The sequence below is a fragment of the Vulpes vulpes genome, chromosome 7 (assembly GCF_048418805.1).
Source record: "Vulpes vulpes isolate BD-2025 chromosome 7, VulVul3, whole genome shotgun sequence".
In the NCBI taxonomy this organism is placed as follows: Eukaryota; Metazoa; Chordata; class Mammalia; order Carnivora; family Canidae; genus Vulpes; species Vulpes vulpes.
Window position 1 is genome coordinate 26,344,600 of NC_132786.1, and position 23,314 is coordinate 26,367,913.

General features: G+C 40.7%; 1 protein-coding gene and 1 pseudogene across 5 annotated transcripts in view; both read right to left on the minus strand.

Annotated features, from left to right (window-relative positions):
* The window catches only part of PSD3 (pleckstrin and Sec7 domain containing 3), a 577,475-nt gene extending 554,450 nt beyond the window's left edge, over window positions 1-23,025 (minus strand). For 4 of the 5 annotated variants that reach the window (XM_072763297.1, XM_025993716.2, XM_072763298.1 and 1 more), the window contains exon 1: window positions 22,455-23,025. In XM_072763297.1, coding sequence (XP_072619398.1) covers window positions 22,455-22,763 — 309 coding nt within the window. In that variant the 5' untranslated portion in view covers window positions 22,764-23,025. The remainder of the gene's footprint in view (window positions 1-22,454) is intronic. The other variant, XM_072763299.1, reaches the window with a different exon arrangement.
* Window positions 4,749-6,665, minus strand: LOC112916176 (ubiquitin-conjugating enzyme E2 E1-like; annotated as a pseudogene).
* Window positions 23,026-23,314: the final 289 nt, after the last annotated feature.

Consider the following 23,314-nt stretch of genomic DNA (forward strand, 5'->3'; position numbering starts at 1 on the left):
TCTGAATCATAACTTTCATTAGCATCACTCAAATAGCTTGTGAAAGGACAGGAAATCCCACAAAAATGAGCAGCCAGAAATATCATATAGAAATACAGTTTGGTGGTCCAGACATACTTTTTCCTGGTGTGTCTTGAGCCAGCAGCAAGGGGTGATACCCAAGGCTCAGAGTGAAGTGAAGCACAGCAAGATAGGGAAAGCATGTAGGAGTTGCTCTGGAGAGACCCACAGCAGTCACCAATGTGTGACTCATTTCCCCCTTTGAGACAACTGGGTAACCACTGGATTTATCAAATGTAGCCCTTCGTACTATTTACTGGCCAGGTTAGAGAAGTGCTCCTAGCATCATTCTATGTACTATGTCTTTTCTGCCAACTGCAGGGGTCTCCCGTTAGCTTTCAACATGGACACCTGGGCTCTGAAAGAAAATCCCTCCATTAGTGAGGCACATGAGAAATGCTTTCTGATACTGATGTGGAAGAAAGGGATCTTCCACACGCCCAAAGGTTCACGTAAGTTCACTTGTTCATGGCTCAAGTCCATGACTGGGAATACAAGACTGACTTCCCAGTCCCCTGATTTGGGCTCCTCTGCAGCCTGCATATGGAGCTGTAGGGGCTAAGGGCAGGCCACCCAAAATGTACCACTCTGTGTTCGTTTTGGGTGGCCTTAAGAGGCCAAAGTTACTTAAGAGACAGCCTGTGCAAGAAGGACACTTAGACCATCCTCAGCGCCCTCAAAACAGGAAAAAAATCTCCCATGTGAAAGGTACCCTGCCTATACCAGGAGGTAAAGAGACATCCTTACACCTGGAGATGGGAAATTTAGAGCTGAGCAGGCTGTGTAAATAACCCTTGTTACTTTAGTAATTGACTACCAAAACCCAGATTCTGTTTACAATTCCTTGCCATCAAAGTTCCCAAAGCTAAGTTTGCCTTGTCAATGCCTCATAGATTATTGTCTCTTTGGGTAAAAAGTATAAAAACTGCCTGCCTTGGTCGTTTATTTATGTCTCAATTTCATTATTGGGTTTCAATGTGTACTTTATAAAACTGGGCTTTTTCTCCTATTAATCTGTCTCCTGTAAATTTAATTCTTAGTCCAGCTAGAAAAATCTTGGGCCAAGGAAAATTTTTTCTTCCTCTTCAAAGGATACTTCCAGAGCTCCCAGAATACCTGAGAAATGGGTAACCCAATGGGATACTTAAGAGTAACAGAGTTGAAATGGGGGAAGCTAAGGTCATGAACATTTTTTAAAGATAAGGTTACATTCAGTCTTGATTTTTTACTTTCATTTTTGATAGCAAATGGGCGCAGGACAAAGAGCTGGCATGGGAGATGAGTGAAGTGCCTTGGTGCAGTGAAAAACAGGTCATCTGGAGTTGGGCTTGCTGTTTCTGTGGGGACCATAGTGGTTCTTTCTTCTGGGCACCTCTCATTCTCTCGTGGTGTGATCTAGACAGATGAGCCTTCCAGGAAGTCCTTCCCACTATACCCTGTCACTGTCCTTGGAGTCCCCTCCCCCAATCCTTGTTATGCTTCATAATTCTGTAAAAATGTCTGTTTCCATCATATCTAGCCCACAATTCTAATGGAGATTGTTCACACACCCTGAATTAATGTCAAGCTAACATACGGCAAGTTGTTTTAAACTGTCTAAATTCTGCAGAAAAATAGCTATTGAGCAGCGTAATTATTTACTTTCAGCAGCTTGAATGCAAGTGTCATTAAATCTTTACAACAGTTCTAGTGAATACCATTCATTTTCATCAGTAGTTCCAAAGAATTACACAAGGGAACTTTTCAATTTAATATGAACGATAAATCTTATACACATTGTGGGATCTTTTGGCCTATAAAAACTGACTGAAGCCTTTCCACAAGAGCTTAACTTGCTTAAAATAACTTAGGAATCAAGCTTTATTCTTCCTATGGGGGAAGGGAAAGGAAGGGAATAGGAGAATGGGAAGAAGGGGCCAGCCAAGTGGCCAGTCAACCAGACTCCACGGAAGTGATAGAGGCTATATTTATGCAGAGTTCAACAAATTACAAGCCCATTATGTGCATCTCTGTGCAGATGTCAATCCTAACTTCTAATAAAGGAGATAAGACTTGTACAAAAATACTTGAAACTAGGTAATAATACGTAAAACTGTGTAATGTTTGAAACTACAAGTAACAGTGTCATCTGTGATTATAACATCTAAATAAATAAAATTTATTTATTTATTTATTTTTGTTTTAATATTGTTTATTAGCACAGTAACAAATGTAGACCTAAAGGATCTATCCAACAGGAAGGCCTAACAATCATAAATATTTATGCCCCTAATGCATCCAAATGCAACTGAATACAAATTTTTCTCAAGTGCACATGGAACTTTCTCCAGAATAGACCACATACTGGGTCACAAATCAGGTCTTAACCGATACCAAAAGATTGGGATTGTCCCCCGCGTTTTTTCAGACCATAATGCTTTGAAACTAGAACTAAATCACAAGAAGTTTGGAAGGAATTCAAACATGTGGAGATTAAATACCATTCTCTTATACAATACACAACGATAAACTCAAAATGGGTGAAAGATCTAAATGTGAGGCAAGAATCTATCATAATCCTAGAGGAGAACACAGGCAACACCCTTTTTGAACTTGGCCACAGTAACTTCTTGCAAGACACATCCATAAAGACAAGGGAAACAAAAGCAAAAATGAATTATTGGGACTTAAGATAAAAAGCTTCTGCACAGCAAAAGAAACAGTCAATAAAACTAAAAGACAACCTACAGAGTGTGAGAAGATATTTGCAAATGACCTATCAGATAAAGGGCTAGTATCCAAGATCTACAAAGAACTTATTAAACTCAACAGCAAAGAAACAAACAATCCAATCATGAAATGGGAAAAAGACATGAACAGAAATTTCACAGAAGAAGACATAGACATGGCCAACAAGCACATGAGAAAATGCTCTGCATCACTGGCCATCAGGGAAATACAAATCAAAACCACAATGAGATACCACCTCACACCAGTGAGAATGGGGAACATTTAAAAGACAGGAAACAGCAAGTATTAGAGAGGATGTGGAGAAAGGGGAACACTCTTGCACTGATGGTGGGAATGTGAACTGGTGCAGCCACTCTGGAAAACTGTGTGGAGGTTCCTCAAAGAGTTAAAAATAGACCTGCCCTACGACCCAGCAATTGCACTGTTGGGGATTTACTGGAAAGATACAGATGCAGTGAAACTCTGGAACACTTGCACCCCGATGTTTATAGCAGCAATGTCCACAATAGCCAAACTGTGGAAGGAGCCTCAGTGTCCATCGAAAGACGAATGGATAAAGAAGATGTGGTCTATGTATACAATGGAATATTACTCAGCCATTAAAAATGCCAAATACCCACCGTTTGCTTCGACATGGATGGAATTGGAGGGTACTACGCTGAGTGAAATAAGTCAATCGGAAAAGGACGAACATTATATGGTCTCATTCATTTGGGGAATATAAAAAATAGTGAAAGGGAATGGATGGGAAAGGAGAAAATGAGTGAAAATATTAGTGAGGGTGACAAAACATGAGAGACACCTAACTCTGAGAAATGAACAAGGGGTAGTGGAAGGGGAGGTGGGCGGGGGGTTGGGGTGACTGGGTGATGGGCATGAGGGGGGCACTTGGCAGGATGAGCACTGGGTGTTATGCTATAATTTGGCAAATTGAACTCCAATAAATATAATAAATAAATAAATAAATAAATAAATAAATAAATAAATTCAGCAAAGTTGCTGGATACAAAGTGAACATACAATAGTCAGTAGTATACTATTTACTATAATGAACAACTAAAAAGGATTTTGAGATAACAATTCCATTTGCAATTGCATCAAAGGAATGAAATGCTTATGAATAAACTTAAATTAGAGCTGAAAGACTTGTATGCTTTTATAAAATACCACTGAAAGAAATTAAAGAAGACCTAAATAAGTGGGAAAACATCCTGTGTTCATAAAACTGGTGCTGGTGAAGGACAGACATATAGATCAAAATAATACAACTGTGAGTGTTGGTTAGCTAGCTTTTGACAAGGATTCCAAGATAATTACATTGGAAAAAAAAGAGAGACTAATTTCCACAAGTGATGTTGAGATAACTGGATATACACATGCAAAAGAATAAAGTCGGGTCTGTTCCCTTAAAAAAAAAAAAACTGTTAAATATCAATGTTCCCTCCCAAGAAGGGAAAAGAAATTCCAATTTTTTTGAACAAAAAAAAATTGTAGTCTTGCAAGGACTTTACATAAATCGCCATGTGTGTAACCTGTACAAAATTAAGCTATTTTAAATTTACAGACTACAAGCAACTGAACCCAAATGTCTATTCTCTGTACTACATTTCAGCTAATATTGCAGAACTAATAACAGTTTTTAAAGTGGCTATTACCAATTCTGTCTACTGTAGCAAGATACCTTAAGTTACAACAAAATCTTAGGAAATAAGACTGAATAATATCTGTTATAGAAATACCCTACTCCATGGGAAATATCAGAAAGGGAGACAGAACATGAAAGACTCCTAACTCTGGGAAACGAACTAGGGGTGGTGGAAGGGGAGGTGGGCGGGGGGATGGGTGACTGGGTGATGGGCACTGAGGGGGGCACTTGACCCGATGAGCACTGGGTGTTATTCTATATGTTGGCAAATTGAACACCAATAAAAAATAAATTTATATAAAAAAAAGAAATACCCTACTCTTTACCAACTCCCACCCTCCCCCACCCCTTCAAAATCATAAGCAGCTCTCTCTGTGACAGACAAATTATGTAAGCATTGTGAAAACCCAATTTATGTGGCGTATCTCTTGGTCCACTGTCTGACCATTCTGTCATATTCTGCTCTGTTGGTCATATACTGAGTGGCAATACTTCCCACCAAAGGGTCAGCTGGAGGAAAAAAATGTAAATTATTTTGAAGAAAGGAAAGGAACGTTTCAAATTTTAGCCAATAAATTGACAGCTTGGGAAGAAATATGCAAAGTATTTGTGATCAAAATCGGTTTTGAAATGCCATTCCATTGTCCTGGGCACTTTTTCTTTCTAAAACTGTATGCAGGGGGAAAGAATGCTCAGGCTTTAGCACTAGTGTGGCTTCATCTCCTTAATTCATTCTATTTTTCTCCCAACAACCACCACCCACTTAACTGGAGTGTTAAGTAAGTTCAATAAAAACTGGGATGTTCAAGGCTATGATGAACATCCAGCTGTGTTCACACTGACTGTTCCTTCAAGTCCTCTGGGCTGTTGCAATATAACACTATTTACCTCTACATGAGTTACCTAGAAAAAAACCAGGCTGCCAGGTCAAAACCAACAATTAAGTTGAAACCTAAATAGAATCTCTTATGGTAAATCTTTAATAATAAAAGGAAATTAGCCTCCTCTCACCCCTAATCAGTCTGAGAACCACTAACTATTAAGCAAAGAAACTCAACATTTAGTTAGAAGTAGGTGGTTTAGGGGAACCATATGAAAAATGTAAAAATCTAAGGCAATTTTTTAAGTCTTAGTTTTAAAACACTTTGTTCCTATAGCATAGAAGTTGCTGCCTTTTTTAACTAGCAGATTGAACTTTTCTTGATTAAAACTTTTTTTAAGATTTTATTTATTCATGAGAGACACAGAAAGAGAGGCAGAGACAGGCAGAGGGAGGAGAAGCAGGCTCCCTGCAAGGAGCCTGATGTGGGATTCGATCCGGGAATCAGGGATCAGGCCCTGAGCCAAAGGCAGATGCTCAACCGCTGAACCACCCAGGCATCCCTGATTGAAACTTTCTTTCAAAAAAGGTTAGTTTTTGTCCTTTAAAAAAAAAAAAGATTTATTCATTTGAGAGAGAGCATGAGCAGGAGGGGCAAAGGGAGAGAAAATCCCAAGCAGACCCCACACTAAGCCCAACACAGGGCCTGATCCCAGAACCTTGAGATCACGACCTGAGCCCAAACCAAGAGTCAGACACCCAACCAGCTACACCATCCGGGCATCCCTGCTTTTTGTTCTTCAAAAGCTTTGTACTTTATCAAAACAAGTATTTTTCAGATAAGGAAGAAAAAAGAAAAGAAAAAGAATTATTAACCTTACCAGGATTACAGTCTGTAAGAAGGGAGCAGATAGAAAGGAGAACTCTAAAAATAGTTAGTGCTGGACTCCAATTACCTTTTAATATATCCAAGCAAATAACTCCTTGACAGTTAATATTACAGTGAGAGATCCTTGTCCGAAATGTAACCTTTGGAGGCTTGAAGGGGTATTCTGGTGTAAAAGTGATATCAAGGAAGAATACACCACCCTCATAGATGGATCCAGGAGGCCCCAGAATGGTTGATCTCCATTCATAGATGTTATCGCCCTTGGGACCAGCACTCTTGGCTCTGGTAGAGAGGAGTTTGGAGTTTTTGCTCATGCTGACTTTACATTCTCCTTCTTCTTGGGGGTGTTTGTTTCTTTCTTGGTTTGCTGGTTGGAGGACGAAGGTGAGGAGGAGCTGGTGCTGGCCCTTGAATCGTCATCCGACATAGTGAACCCCCTACCCCACCCCGCAAACAGCCCCTCTCTTTGTGTCTGGCTCCTCCGTGCTGCCCCGGCGGCTGCTACATCTAGAATTTAGTAAGAACTTTACTACGTGCAAGAACTGTGCAAGTACTTGACATCCTCTATAAAAAGGATGCTCACAATAATGGAGGGGTACAAAGAAAGTGAGGCTCAGAGAAGTTAAATAATTTGTCAAAGATCACTTAGCTGAGTGCAACAAGTTGACTTCAAACAAGGACAAGTTGACAAGTCCACCTCCAACCAAGTGTTGCTAAATAAAATATAGGACACCAATAAATTTGAATTTCAGGTAAACAAATAATTATACTGAAAAGCAAAAGTATGTCTCACATATTGCTATTTTTATTTGCTAAATCTAGCAACCCTACTCCAAATCTCAACCTATAAGATAAGGTAAGATCCTATTTTTAGGTGGTAGGGAATTCAGGACTAGAAGAGATTCCCTCTGGGTAGGAGTATCACAAAACAGCCTATTGCCTGTATGTGATATTATGATTTATAATAAGACATATGTATTTAGTCTTTGTCTCATTCCTGGCTGAGAGCTCCTGAAACCCTTGAAATTTCCTAAGTGATGAGGGCCGTGAAGATACATTTTGTTATGTCAGCGAAGTAACTTTTGGAAAGCCCTCTGTGGGTGAGAGCTGGTCCCTAAGGAACTAACCTGTGATTAGAATTGGAGCACTGCAGTCCAGTTCCTCCTTCCCACACCACTCTGGAGAGGAGAAGGACAGGAGATCGAGTTCAATTACCAATGGTTAGTATTAATCATACCTGTGCAATTCAGATCCCATAAAACCAGAAAAGGTGGGACTCAGGAAACTTTTAGGTGAGCAAACACTGGAGATTTGGAGAGTGGCATACCTGCCCAGTGAGAGGATGGAAGCTCTATCTCCCTTTCCCCTACCTCACCCTATAGTCTCTTCCATCTGGCTGTTCCTCAGTTACATCGTTTTATAATAAATTGTGGTCTAGTAACTAAACTGTTTCTCTGAGTTCTGTGAGCTGCTCTAGCAAATTAATTGAACTCAAGGAGTAGTCATGGAAAGCTCCAATCTAGAAGCAATAGTTCAGAAGCAAAGGTGGCAATCTGGTTTGGTATTAAACACTGAACCTGTGGGATCTGACGCTGTCTCCATGTTGATACCATCAGAACTGAGTCGAATCATAGGGCACCCAGATGCTATAGAATTGGTTGGTGGTGTGGGGAAACGCTCCACACACTGGAATTTGGAGCAGAAGCAGATCATAGTCCTGGGCACTCCCGCCCTATTTCAGATGTATCATGATGCTACACGAAGCATAAGACCTCAACAAAATTGTCACGTAAGTAGTATTTGTTTTTAATATAACTTTTTAGTGTCTTATACCTAGTAATGTTTAAGTCTTTTCCCCGAACCCAGTCATTGCAATGAATACTATCATATTGATATATCACATAAATTTTATAACACTAAATAAAAATTTTAAAAGACCAGATGTAAAAATATAAAAAGGAGTCTATCTTTTTCTTTCTGTACCAAATAGATGTTCTTGTGCACTCCACTTTGCACATCATTGCGCACTTTGGGCACATTATTGTCCTGAGCAAGACTTGTTGAAGTCTTCAATAATATTTATTGAAGACCTATGTGCAGCTTTTCTCACTCGTCTTTGCATCAGTTCTAGAGTTCCTATTTCAAGTCCCACCATAACCAGCAGAATTGAGACTGCAGAGCCCATGCTCTGTCAGCCAAGCTGCCTTGTAGGGTACCCAGGGAGGGGGCTGCAACAGCTGCTGGAAGCTGGGGTGAAGCTCTCCCTGCTTTACTGAAGAAACTACAGGTAATGTTTGCCAAATGTCACATAATTAACACGTTTGTGTTGGAATTTGAACATTGGTTCCAGGGTCTGTGCTTTTCCCTGCTTTGCTATCCTACTTAAGATGCATCTGAACAGGATCCAAAGTGTAAATCAAGGTTGGTTTTATCTCCCAAAAATTAAAAAGAAAAAAAAAAGACACTGGAACTAACCAAGTAACTTGAATCTTGAATCCAGGATATTGAATCCAAAGAACCAGCATAGTTTATCTATCAATAAATTTTTGTAAAATCTAAATTTTCTTTAACTATTTCCTCTTAGGCGAGGCAGACCCAGCCTGAGTTATTTTTAGAATGTGGTCTAATAATTAAAAACCTCTCTAAACCATCTTGAGGGGCAGAATAATTTATTAATAGGGATTTGTGAATTTTCTCTTGATTTTTTTTCAGTGCCCTTCCCTCTAAGCAGAGCCCTTTGCTGTGTCTTAGGGAGGTTTATCATGTCAAGTCACAGTGTCTCTCAAGACATTTCCCTTCTGTCAGAAGACACTAAAGATGCTAAAACAAGTGTCTGGGAGAGGAAGGTGTTGACCTGAGCCTGACAAAGGGTACAATGAAAATTCTGATTAATCTCAGGGGGCTGCTCAGAGGCAGCGCTCTCCGGGAAGTTTTAAACAGGAGAAGGCAGAAATTAAAGGAAGGGTGGGTATGTTTATGAAATGACTTGCACTTAGCCGGGATTTTACAGGCTTTCATATTTCTGCCTCACTCTTCCTAACCTTGTTTTAGGGCTCAGAGGCAAATCACTTCACGTTTCCAACTACAGAGAGCTCTCTTTTGTTTTCTGAAGGTTTCTAAGCTTCAATGCGTTTCCTTTCCTCCCAGGTCCATCAGTTTTGGACTGCAAGAGATGATGACTCAATAGAGAACTCACATATTAGGTGCACATAACACAGAAGTTATGATTCAACAAAGAGAGTCTTTACCATTTGGAGATGGAAGGGGGTAAGAAAAGGAATCATTATTCAGGCCTACAGCTAGAGAGACATTTACCTCCACTCCCCTACTCCTGAGTTGTCTCCTTCCTATGTATTACTCTTCCAGAAGCACAGAGTCCAGACCCCAGGCTCTGGGTCAGAGAAGCAATGGAGCTGCCAGACCTGAAAGCACACAGCCTAGAATGACAACCTTTGGCAAAGGTTGTAGTAGATGGAGAACTGATGATCAAAGTTGGAGGAGGTCCCCAGTATCTGCATTCCCTGTGCCAGGCATGGGTCTATGTGCCTTACAAACTGGAACTTAATTCTTATTTTCTATCTGGTAAGAACTCACCTCACCTCCATTTTATAGATGAGGAAACTGAAGTACTGATTTAAATAAGTTACCCAAGGCTACCCAGCTAGGAAGGTGCAGGCAGAGCGGAGACTCATACCCAGAATCTGGCTCCAGGGTCTGTACTCTCCACCATGGTGCTATGCAGACTATGTCCTGAAGGGACAAGTAAAAGCAAGAATTCATGAATGCTTTTGTACCATGGAAGTTTCAGGACCCTTGACCCAATTTTAGTGGACAGGGAACCCTGAAAATATCTGAGACTGAATTTATTGCTAGTCCAGGAAGATGGGAGTAAGGAGCGAGATTTTAGTGTGATTTTTATTAAAAATAATAAAATAGTTCTTTCTTTGAACATGGTGATGGCTTTTGAGACCCACTATAGTCATAATTCATGAATGACTAGTTTCTTCTTTTTCTTGCTCTTAACAGAGTAAGAACCAATTTTTTCATAAGGCAACAGGTTGTACCTGTAGCATAGGCTAGGCAAGTCTAAAGGGAGGGATATTAAAACTACAAATTCATTGGCCTGTCTTCATGATTAAAAGGCCTAAGAGGTCTCCAAAATCATTTTGTCTGGAAAGAAAGATGTAGAAGAGACAATGTATACATGACTTCTGTGAACTGACATATTGTTATGGTGTCACAAAGTTCTAAACTTCATTTTTGTTCAGAGGCCATATTCTGCTCATTCCCATCCCAGATCACCTGCTTTGATTTGCTGTCCAAATGACAGAATCCTTCACGTGCTACAGGCAGGATTGTGGGCCTTGTACAAGGAGCCACATTCAAAGAAGCATCCCAAGCCCGACCTCCCCTCCCTGTCCCCCTGTGCACTCTGGCCAGGAAACAGCTTCAGATTCACTGGCTTTGATCAAGCTTACAAGACCCATCCCTGTGTGTCTGCTGTCTCTTAGCAACACCTTGCGAAGTGACCTTAATCAGTTGCCATCACTGCCTGCCACCTGGGAAGGGAAATCTTATAAGGTGAGGAGAAATCTTTTCCATGGGTGGGGGGGTGCTACCTCTCTCTACTGCACAAACATGGCAGTCTACGTCCAGATTTTCTGGTCATGACTTCAAATTCTCCAATGTTGGATTACATGATGCATGTTTTTATGCTGAAATATGTGCTACTTTTTGTGATATTTTTTATTCAGTAAATGCAGTCTATTATTCTAAATTTGTTTTTTATATTTTGAATAAAAGGTATAAACTCACAACCCAGAAATCTTAGTTTTTAGTTAGGAAAACATTCACTCTATGTGTGTATAACTGTACTAGTTGTTATGTTCCTTATTAATGAATAAGAAAATTTACACATGAACTCAGGAGAAAGTCCATAGTAAATCCTCCTTACATTCTATGAGCCATACTTTTCCTTCCTTCACTCAGAAAGCTCCTGAAGCTAATCCCAAATATAAATCTTCCCCTGACTAAATGGAACAGAAGTGGTGACTTTTCTCCTCAAATCATGATGAGCAGGTAGTAACTTGCACAACAACCTTCTTATTTGGCCATCACCAGAGTGCAGGCCTACATTGATTATTTCACAAAGTAGCAAGCCTTTGTCCTTATTCTGCTGATGTCTCTTATCTATGTCTAAGAATGCCTCTTAGCATATATGTTTGTTTGTCTCAACCTTCAAGCTTATAAAAGGCAGGGAAAGAATGTCCCACCTGTTTTATGTCTGCCCAAAGGGCCTACAGAAACATTTTTATTTTGAAAACTAAAAAAAAAGAGATTTAAAAAATTCTTTTAACAATGCCTAAAGTAACTTACAGTAGTCAACAGTATGATTCTTTCTAGTTGGATTTTTCTAATGCTTTTTTCCCCCAAAGGGCTTCAGAGGCTCCCAACAACAAGATAACCCACTAAATGCCCAGAAGGCAGTCAGCCATAGATAGTTCACAAAACTGCACAGAAAGGTGGAAGAGCAGTTTGCAGAGAACTGTAAGAGAAAGTTCACTTACTAAAACAGATTGAGGATGAATATGGGAAGAATTTTGCCATTAGCTTTCTCAGATGGCATGAAAAGTAGGAATGATTATTTATGGTAAAAATACTTATTTCATAGGTTGTTCAAAGCATGGAGTAAAGCTATTTCTTTAGGAGAACAGTTATCACTATTGAGAGGACATTATTCACAGAGATTATTCACAAAGTACATTGAGAAAACCAGGTCAACAGGCTGAGCCAAACAGAAATATTACTGTAATTCCTTGGTCACTGCCCACCCCAGAACTCCTTAAACATTGGTCTAAGCCACAGAGAAATATATTTTTATAAATATACCACTATGCTAAATGTATGACCCCAAAGATAGTGTGAAATTTTATTCTATTTTGGATTGACTCCAACAATGCCAACTACCCCTTGCTTGACCAGTCATCAGCCTGGAAGCCTCATAGTTTAATGCCGTACAAACTTGAGGTGGAGAAACTAGAGGACATGAGGAAGGAAGTGAAGGGATTAGTAAAAGAGGAGGTCACTTAGAGTGACTATGCCATGGGCAATCTAGAGGCTATATTTATGGCGCACCTGTTATGTGCATTTATAATAAACAATAATAAACAATAAACAATAAACATTTTATAATAAAAAAGAAACTTTTAAAAATTTAAATCCTAAACATTGTTATCCTAAACAAAATCAAACTTTTCAAAGTCACAAATATTGAAAGGACCTGCTAGATTGTCTATCACCAGAATGCAGTTTCATCCAGGGAAATGTCAAATACTTGAGTAACTGGAGTATCCTTCCCCTTAGCCTGTCTTAATGCTTCATGGATTCATCATAGCTCTTTGGTTCAGAACTAAAGGACTTTGAGGACAAAATTAGAGCTCCCTATCATCCAGAGGGAGTTAAATGGTGTGCCTCAAGGATTTTTCAGTAAGATTAGGAAGTGGGAGTCAGGAATATTAAGTCCTATAATCTGTGTTGCTCTCCTGTTTAAGACTCTCCAAAAGCTTCCCATTGTCCTTAGAATAAAATTCAAACTTCTTACCTGAGTCTATGAAGCTCTCCATGATCTTCCTTTTTCTATGGCTTTGACTTTTCTGGAAACCATGGTCACTCGTGATCCTGCAGGTATGCGGGACTCCTGTGTTAACCCTGCCTTGAGCCTTCCTCTTTCCAATCCTCTGCTGGCCTGCTCCTGCTGCTCATTTAAGTCTTAATTCAAAAGTCACCTTCTGTGTTAGGCCAACTTTTACCACACAAATCAAATGATTCATTCTAACACTCTTCACCTTACCATTGCCTTCTGTTTTATTTTCTCCCAAGCACTTGTCTCAATCTGACGTTGATGTTCAGGTCTTATTTCCTTGTTTCATTTCCTGCTCTTAACAGGATATATGAGCAACAACTGTGGTTGTTCTATTCTCTGCTGATTCCTAGTGCCTAGAACAGTGCCTGCCATAGATCTGGAGAGAAAAAAATATTTACTGAATGGATGAATACAGAAGTTGTTTCTTTAGCAACTATTCATCCACATTGTGACCATAGTCATGACAAAAGTATCAGGTCTGAACACACAAAACCAAAAGAAACATCCATATTAAAATTCATGAGGTTGTCTGCTAAATGAGCCACTCAACCCCTCACATAGAGGTTTTTTACTTTTACTTTACATAATTAACAAACTTGTTTTACAATTTAAACAAATTTGTTATCTAGTTTCCTGGCATGTGGTGGATGCTGGATGTAGGCACACTAATAGCAGTAATGAGAAATAGGCCAGCATGGAAGAAACAGAAAAATCACTAAAAATCAACAAGAACTCAGAGAGCAGAGTATTTGGGGGCATTACATACAAAGCAAATAGTCTTATAGATGTAAAGTTGCTAATGAATGATACTGTTATTATAGAAATTACTTAAATTATCAAGAAAATTAAATTATGTTGTATATACATCTTAAGAAACAAGGAAATAGTAAATATCAAGTGCTCCTTAGAAAAGATTTTATCCAAAATGTTATTGTTTTATTGCTATTTTAAAGGGGAAGCAAAAGTTGGTTTTCTGAATTATTTCTGTGGAACATGTTAAAGAAACTCCTTTCTCTCCTTCTTTTCTTCCCTCTTTCCTTCCTTCCTTCCTCCTTTCCTCTTTCCTCCCCTCCCTCCTTCCCTCTTCCTTCCTTCCCTTCTTCCCTCCTTCTCTCCTTTCTTCCCTCCTTCCCTCTTTCCTTCCTTCTCTCTTCCCTCCTTCCTTCCTTCCTTCCCCCTTCCTTCTCTCCTTTCCCTCCTTTCTCCTTCTCTCCCTCCTTCCCTCCTTCTCCCCCTTCTCCTTTCCTTCCCTCCCTCCTTCCTTCCTTCCTTCCCCCTTCCTTCCTTCCTTCCTTCCTTCCCCCTTCCTTCCTTCTCTCCTTCTTTCCCTCCTTCCTCCTTCTCTTCTTCCTTCCCTCCTTCTCCCCTTTCTCCTTTCCTTCCCTCCTCCTCCCCTTCTCCATTCCTTCCCTCCTCCCCTTCTCACAATGGGAACTAGGTAGTTAACCATGTCCCTTACAGCATGGGTACCTAGAAACGCAAATCCAAATCTCTCAAAAACACCACTCTGTAAGCTTTTATGGTACTTATGTTGTTATTGTTGTTCTTTTCCTGATTTTGACTTGATCTCTTTTTCATCTTGATCCTTATTTATATTTTCCTAGACCTGATTTTTTATTACTATTTACCTTTAACATTTTTAAAAATTTATTTATTCATAAGAGACATAGAGGGAGAGGCAGAGACACAGGCAGAGGGAGAAGCAGGCTCCACACAGGGAGCCCAACGCGGGACTCCATCCTTGGTCCCTAGGATCCCACCCAGGGCTGAAGGCGGCGCTAAACTACTGAGCCACTAGGGCTGCCCAACATTATTTTTATTTATTATTTGTGCTATAGTTGTAGTACACTTGAAATCCTTTATGGAAAAAGATCAAGTATATATAACAAACTCTCTTGAGAACTTTTTGCTTATGGCAGGGGATAAATGGTATGACATTTTAATTGTTCCTTCATCATACAATCACTTTAAGAATTCAATAAAGAGTCACCATGCTCCTTGCTGGTAAAGTGGGATCTTTAAATGATAAAACATTGTAAGTGATTGAATAATGCCCTGAAGCTTTTTGCTCATAATCTGCTGGACCTGGTAATTAAAAGGTTAATACAAAATCACACATTCTGAAAATTGAAAGTTAAATTCCAAAAAGTTAAAGTTGACTAAATATAATCACAGGAAATATGTACAACACAAAGGCCAGCCAAAAAAGCATTGCAGCTGCTGATTACTTCAAAATGAGGGAAAGTAAACCTCCTAAAAATGCAGCCCTGCAATAGCCTAACAATGTGAACTATATGGGACCATCTTCCTTCTTTTGCCCATCTTTTTTTTTTGTTGTTGTTGACATGGTTCAATTCAAGGAATCAATATAATGTGGCTCAAGGAATATGGCTTACCCATACAATTTTTGTTATTCTTAATTTTTGAATAGTGGGTCAGGAGTCCCAGTGAGTTGCTGTAAAGTGCAAGAGATCACATGTAGAATCTGAGATGGTAGTCTATAAACTCCACTTTCACTAAGGACTTCAATTTCTTGTAAATCTTATAGCATCCTATAGTCTCTGAAAAACCTATGACGAAGAAACATATTTGCAAGAGAATATTTACAATGTCATAACTAGTACGGATTCTAGAAGCAAATCTATTCATAAACCATAAGGCAATAGTTTAATCCTAACATTTTGCTTAGTTCAGGCATGCTCTTTTTTTAAAAAAAGATTTTATTTATTTATTTATTTATTCATGAGATACAGAGAGAGAAACTAGAGACATAGGGAGAGTGAGAAGGAGGCTTCCTGCAGGAAACCCCAGGTGGTACTGGATCCCAGGACCCCGGGATCACGACCTGAGCTGAAGGCAGACACTCAACCACTGAGCCACCCTGGTGCTCCCAGGCATGCTCTTTTTAAAAATCTCCCCGAAAGCATATAAAAATGGATTCTCTAAAATTTGAGAAGGCTCAGATAGGACATTTATACAAAGCAATCATGTTATAAATTTTAGTCGAAAACTACCTGAAAGTGTTTTTGGTCATTTATTGGCTTGGTTGTCCAAATTTGTTGCCCACCTCTCCATGTCCCATTAGTTTCTAGAAACTGTCTCTTCTTAAGATATACATATTTATCACCATCTTTGGGCTTTCACAGACCCAGTAGCACCCTGTGAGCTGCACCTGCCCCCACCCTCATCATAGTAAACCGGGGGGACACCCAACCCACACTGGACCAAGGAGCCTCTTCCCAGGAGATTGGGAAGCAGGTCTAAAGGGTTCCAGTCATAGTCTGCATTGTCTCTAGAGAGGAGCTGTAAACCTGGGAATTGTGGGTGACCATATTTCCTCCTTTGGAAGAGGGAATAGAGGAAGCAGATGTGCAGAAATCAAAAATAATTCAGAGAAGAGCAGAGACCAACAGAAAAACGAGATAGAGAGTCCTGAAAGGTCTGGAGCCTTCACTCCAGCTGGTCTTGAGACCCATTTACTTTTCTGCCTTAGGGTTTTATGAGATCCCACTCTTAGACATGTGTCCTTCATCCAATGAGTCCCCTGCATTTGGGATAGAATCCTTGATTATTTCTATCATACACAACCAAGAACCCTAACTAAATCTATAAATAGAACACTTTTGTTCAAGGACACAAACCTTCAAAGTTAAACTGAGGCAATCTGTTGGAACTAATTCAAAGTAGCTAAGTGAGGACAAGTCTCTTCATCACTCTAGGTCTTAATTTCTGATTGGAATTGATTTTCAAATGCTCCTTTTGCTGAATAAGTGATTAAAGAGATTTTAAAAACACTGAACAACTCCTTTCAGCATTTATTTCCTTTTTAATATAAGAAAATAACAAGACAAAACTCCTAGGTATAGTTATAAAAAACATTCAATTTTATTCTCTTTGTCCAAATGTCTTGGGCCAAACTAATACTCGTCTAATGCTACTAATATTTTATAAAAACAATTAACACTTGGTATAAAGTGTTTTAATGTGTATTTATTTATTTTTAAAGATTTTATTTATTCATTCATGAGAGACACAGAACGAGAGGCAGAAAGAGGCAGAGACACAGGGAGAAGGAAAAGCAGGCTCTGTGCAGGGAGCCTGATGTAGGACTCGATCCCAGGTCTCCAGGATCAGGCCCTGGGCTGAAGGCGGCGCTAAACCACTGAGCCACCCGGGCTGCCCCTTAAGATGTATTTAGTTCTGGGGCGCCTGGGTGGCTCAGTTGGTTGAGCATCCAAGTCTTGGTTTCAGCTCAGTTCATGATCTCAGGGTCTAGAGATGGAGCCTGCCATCAGGCTCTGTGATCAGCAGGGGGTCTGCTTGTGATTCTCTCTCTCTCTCCCCCTCCCTTTGCCCCTCCCCTTGCTTGCACTCTCTCTCTAAAAATAAATAAGTATTTTTAAAAACAAGTAGTTCTTGTTTACCCTCTGGATAGTGGAGAGGCATCTAATTTTACTAATAAAGGAGTTTTCCAACTCACAGTAACTTCTAAATATGATGGTCTTTTAGAAATTTGTCATCAAAAGCTGTAGTTTTGGTTGAATTTTAGAGTAGACACAAATGGCTTGGCAAGAACTTAGAATCATAGAACTAGATAGGAAGAAGGCAGTCTGATCTTTTCACATTACAGATAAGGAGTTAAGACCCAGAATGAAGAGACTTGTCCTTACTTAGCTAACTTGAATTAGAGTCCCAGCTCCCATTCCAATTGCTTTTCTGTATGTCACAGGGGCACCCAACCATAAAGTGGCCCGCCCATGTGTTCTCTCCTCTCTCCTACCAATCAAGATACTGCAGTGCATGTAGTTCTATGACGGTAGGACTTGTACAATGATCCACAGGACTTGTGTATTTGAATGTGAAAGGAAAGGGTAAGGAGAGAAAAAGAGCAAGAAAATGTTGCCATGGGAACACCAAGGCAAATCACAAGATAAAAAAGAATTGAAACCCATTGTGCTATCTCAGACTTCATTTATTCAAGTAATAAATCAAGACATCTATGTCAAAACCAATGCAGTGTAAAATAGACTAAGGATAAGCTTTTCAATCCAATCAACACCGTCTCCTAAGTACCAAAATTTTTTAAAAGGGACACCATTGCACATTTATCTATACTGTTGTTAAAATTACTATATAGGCATTTGTGCAAGCTCTTTGTTCTAATTTCTTTTTTAAAATTCTAAAATGCTCACCAAGAAGGATTAATGTAAAGGATTATCTAGAATACCATTTTATGTGCAGAACAGTTTCTAAACTTATGACAGCCCAGAAAAGTCCAACAGATTTGGGTAAGTGTTTACCCTAGATAAGATAAATTATCTTTTCCAGGGGGTCGTTTACAAATGTATGTATTTACAATACATACCTGGGAGGGGGGGTCAGTATTCAACACCAGAGGGGAATTTAATTCACCTGGAATCTGGTCAAAAAAGGAAGTATCAATCATTTGGGGATAGACGGCTGGGAATTCTAGCCCTAAAAATCCCGTGGTAGGGATTTGTTTTATTGCCCAGAAAAGGCACTGACTCTGATCTCACTGAATGCTAATCAGCCTTTCAAAGTTTCATTCCTTTATTTATTCACTCCTTCAGCTAATTGTTAAGTGCCAGGCACTGTGTTATTCATGTATATAACCACACTAGTGCCTCCTGGAGTCCCAGACCTCCCTGAGAGAGGCAAGCCCACTAAGTATCTTCCTTGCAGTGAGGTCATTTTACAAAATCATTGATCTTTAGAGACAAGCTGATTGTTTTAACTTTTATTTCATTAAACAGTTTCCTTCCCTCTCTGGATTAATAGAGTCATACTGATTACAGTGTCAGAACTGGACAGACCTCAGAAAATGTGATAACCTAGCTTTGTTCAATGAGTTGTCAGGGGCCACTTAGCTAGTTAGTTGCCTGAACCAGAACTTCATTTTCAACTCTTTAATTTCAGTGCCAGAGACCTTTACTCTAAATAAACCTTTCCAACAAAAATGTAATGCACTTTACAAACTTATATTTCAGACATGGGTCTTATTTAAGGCAAAACGATCCAAGACACAGAAAATTAAAACTATTTTTGTTCTGGTCTGCTTGACAAGGCCTTCCTAAAGGGCAGTAGACACTTACTTCTCTTCACTAGTTTAAAGAACTACCCATCTCTGTCTCCCTCCCGCATAAATCCCTCATGGACTCCAGGTCTGTCCTGCTCATTCTCCACCTTGTCTTCTAAACCTGAACACTCCTAGAAGCTGGTGATAAAAACTCAAAAAAGTGATTGCTTTTGAGATGACAGAAGAAGAGAATAAAGAAGACCAATAGAAAAAGGTAAAATTTCTAGGAAATTTAAAGCTGTAAGTGAAAATTTGGGAAGGGGGCTTATAAAAATTGTATTTGATGGAAGATTTTCTGTCATTTACATACCAAAAGTCATTGTTATTTCAAAATATAAAATTTGTAAGATATGGAGACCTAGTTTTAAGAAAATTGGAAATTTCCCAAAATTATTATAGAGAAGGTTTATTTCCCTCTCTTGTGTTATATCTCTTTTCTTTATCTTTGTATCTTTTGCCCCAAATTGAAAGCCACACACTGACAGTTCCTCTCATTCCCACAGAGAGGCAGCAGAACATGGGGCCCAACAAATTGTTAGGGCTGGCTCTGGCTTCAGACCATGGAACATTTTCTGATTCACATTGACAGACTCACCACAGGAATGTTATAGCCCTCAATTGGCATTGTCCAGAGCTGCAACTCCAAGTCCTCCAAACCCAGGCCTTCATTGCTTCTAGAAAGCAGCCCTTGTTAGACAAGGCTAGTCACTAGATGTGATATTCCTGAGGGTTTTTCTCCCATCCTTTCCATCAGAGAAAGTAGGAAGATAGTATCACAGGTCCTAGGAGGTAGTGGGTTGCCTTCCAAGGAAATCTCACCTTCTCGGAAGATACTGAGAGAAGGCCAGCTTTGGCCTCTGAGTGGAAAACCAGAGTTCTGTCCTGAGCTTCCATATCCTGTTTATGGGACCCAGCAAGTCACTGACCATCCCCAAGCATCTTGTCTCCTCATCCATGAAGGGGGATGATAATAATGTATATCCTCATAGAGTTTTGAGGTTTTAATAAGAGGAAATAGTGCATTGGAAGTCCTCTGTTGGTTGCACAGTGCTATAATTGTTTTTACTATAAATTAGGAATCAATAAATTTATTTGATTTGATTTGCTGCACTTACTCCCTGTGATAACTTGGAAGGATTAAGTCAACAATTTTCACATTGAAGCACATTTGTTTCAATTGTGAGAGAATAAATTTAGCCATCTGGAGTACTGTGAAAAAGAGGGTTTATACTTAAGATCCAGATTTTTCTGCTTGAAAATCAATCCTATTATGCACATGTAGTATATGTAGGCTTTGCTTTCATATAACCAGCATTTCACTTTAACAAATACAATCTATCACATTTTTCTTGAGTACATCAAATGAAATTTCCCATGATGGGTAATCAAGGGTTTTCCACTTACAGGTGACAAGAAGATTTTTTTTTTTTAAGATGTTTTTAATCACCTTTCTGCCACTTTGCTGTGACTTATATAGCTAAATTCCAAACTCTGAGAAGACTGGGGAATTCTCATACACTAATCTATTAAATCTAGACAACTTAGTCTGATCAGGACTGAGCAGATGGAAAATCTCTGTCTGTTAATTTCTCCTTCTCTAACACAAAAGACCGGGCAGAGGTCACCTGGTTGATAACTGCCATAGGGCATTTAAAGGACTTGTGGTCTGAGGGTGCTAATTTCCCAACTTGCCTTCTTGTGGTGGAGGAATCATAACGTCTAACCAGAAAACCCAAGGTTAATTTTTTTAGCCCTGCTTCTTAACCACCTTGTGTCCCACCCTATAGGGACCATGTATTCCCTGGTCCTCCTCAGAAGTCCTCTAATTAGCTCTTCTTCTCTCCCTTAAGACAGGAATACTGAGAGTCTCTTTCCCTGGCCCAACACTTTTGTACACAAATCTAAGTTTTTAGTCTGGAACCTTGCAATCCCTACTTTATATAGTGCATTTATCTGGAAGCCCATTAGCAAAAGTGGCTACAGTGAGGCAGGCAAGTAAGAAATCTACCACTTGGACCAACTCCCAAGGTGCCTCTCCCTAGAGAAATGGCAACCGTTCTGAGGGGAGGGTAAGAAAATAGAGTTTTCAAGTTATCAGACCAGCCTTAAAGTACATAAACTACTGTGTGACCCCACATACAGAGAGAGGGCTCTAATGCGTGGGTATGTCATTCCTTCTAAATCCCTGTAGGAAATGAGGGATACAAAAACTAGGAAGGAATGTAAACTATTTCTTAAGGAAGCATGCTAGCTAGCATCTCTCTTTTTCCAAGAGTTCCCCTCTGAGTAGAACTTGGGCTTACCCTTTCTCCCCCACTCTTAACTGTGACTGTACAAGCTCCCTATTACAAACGGAAAGGGAAAGGAAGGATGATGTATAGAAGCATTCAGGAGAGAGCCACAGAATCTAGATAAAGCCACATCACTTCCAAGACCATGGAAGACCCATTTTCCATGTGATTTTCATCCATTTCTCCTGTGAGGTCCCTGAGAATCTTCTCCATGTCAACCTTCCACATACCCCAATAAGAGTCCTTACTCTTCTATCTCATCCCAGCAACTCCAAAACATAGTCTTCCTCACCCTCATTGCTGTCACTTATATATGTGCAAAGTATAGCAAATTGTCCATGCTGTGAAGAAAGGGAAAATAAAAGCATAATTTTTTATTTTGTCCACCCACTTTAGCAGCCATATACTTGAACTGGGTGGAGTCAGAGATGCAGAGATCAGCATGATGAGGAGGTGGAGTCAGAGATGCAGAGAATAAGAAGCTAATAGCAAAGAGTCAGCATGGCCGTGATTGGAGGAGATAAAGCCTGTAAGAGCTGGAAGAGACCCTGAAGATCAAACAGATATACCCATCCTTTCCCTTTCTGCTGGAAAATGGAAGCTGGGAGGCTATAGATCCTCTTGAGGCAAGAAAGGGTGATGGGAAGTAGATGTGGGCCATAGGAGGTCAAGAATGTAAAGATGTGGCTGAGTCCCAAGTTCTGAAAGCCTCCACAAAATTCAATGAAGCCTCCCCAAAGTCCCCAGAGCTCACTCTGGAGAACACACTTTGCTTCTGCTCTTTTCTTTTTGGAAGGAAGAGGATTTTTTGCCTAGCCACATCTCAGTTCCCCCATCTGGAATTGGGGATATGGGCCTCTATTTTTCAGGGTGGTTATGAGGATAAATAGGATATAAGAAAACATCTGGTATGATGGCTGGATTATGCATAGGGCTCAGTAAAGGTCTGTACACCTCTTTTGTTCTTGCTCTGGTCCTGTTCTGCCGGACTTTTCTCCTCCTGTCTTTGGCAGAGATCTTGGGAAATAGTTATTCATTCTCTGTCCAAACAAAATGTGGCTAATGGCTGGGAAGGTGGCAGAGCACGGAGGAAAGATCCAGGGCCCAGGGGACCGTGGCTGGTGAGTACCTCTGCTGTTGAGGTGCACCCCATCCACAGTGGAGGGGACACCTAAGTGTTCAGAGCTGGGAACCCTTGTGGGCACATCTACCCCACTCTCTATTCCTCTTCCGGGGGAACAGCTGGGGTCTGTGGCTTCAGCCACACACACTCTCTTACCTTGAGAGGCAGAGGGGCAGGCGGGGCCGGGGAGCTCCGGCAAGTCTGAATGGGCGGACAGTACATGTAGAGCCTGGCTCTCCTGGCTTGCACTGTGCTGCAGGGGCCCTCTTCACAGCTCTTCGGGAGAACCTGGCAGGTGGCAACACCTCTCCTCAGCACAGCACTTTTGCCCTTGTCAGTAGTGTGAGCCAGGCTGGCCTGTGGAACTGAACATCTCAAGGGATCCCAAGACCGAGGGTCCATGCTCCACAGGTCCTGGGGTCGGTGCTCCCAGCCCATGGAGGGTTTGCTGCTTTCCTGGCTCATTATGGGAGCTGGGCTACGAAGTCTGCATGACAGGGGCAGTAGTCGTCCAAATTTCTTGGAGGCAGGGGCCAGGGAAAGCCTGTGATGTGGGGCTCTGTAAACGCCACCCCTCCTTACATCCAGATCCTGGGGTTTATCCTCTCTCTCCTCCTTCAGAGTGGCGCAACGGAAAGCAGCGGGTTCCTCTGCCCCAGGGCCCCCCTTCTGCAGCAGGCGAGAGGGAGGAGCAACCAAGCCCTGTGTGCGCCTGGCCTGCCAGGAAGCCAGTGCTGGGACTTGGGAAAATGTGTCCCTCCTCCAGGCCCCCTGGGGCTGCTGTCCAGGCCTGGGCCTCTGGAAACCGGGAGGGGAGAGCTCTGGCGGGTGCAGGGGTGGGGAGGGGGGGGTGCTGCGGCTGGATGAAGAGGAAGGAAGTTTTCATCTGCTGTAGCTCAGGCTGTTCAGCCGTTTCCTCCAAGGGGGTAGGGCTGGCTCTTGCCAGGGTCGAGTTTCAGATCTCAGTGCCCAGGGATGCAAATGCTAGCAGCTGTGAGCAGATATGACTTGGCCCC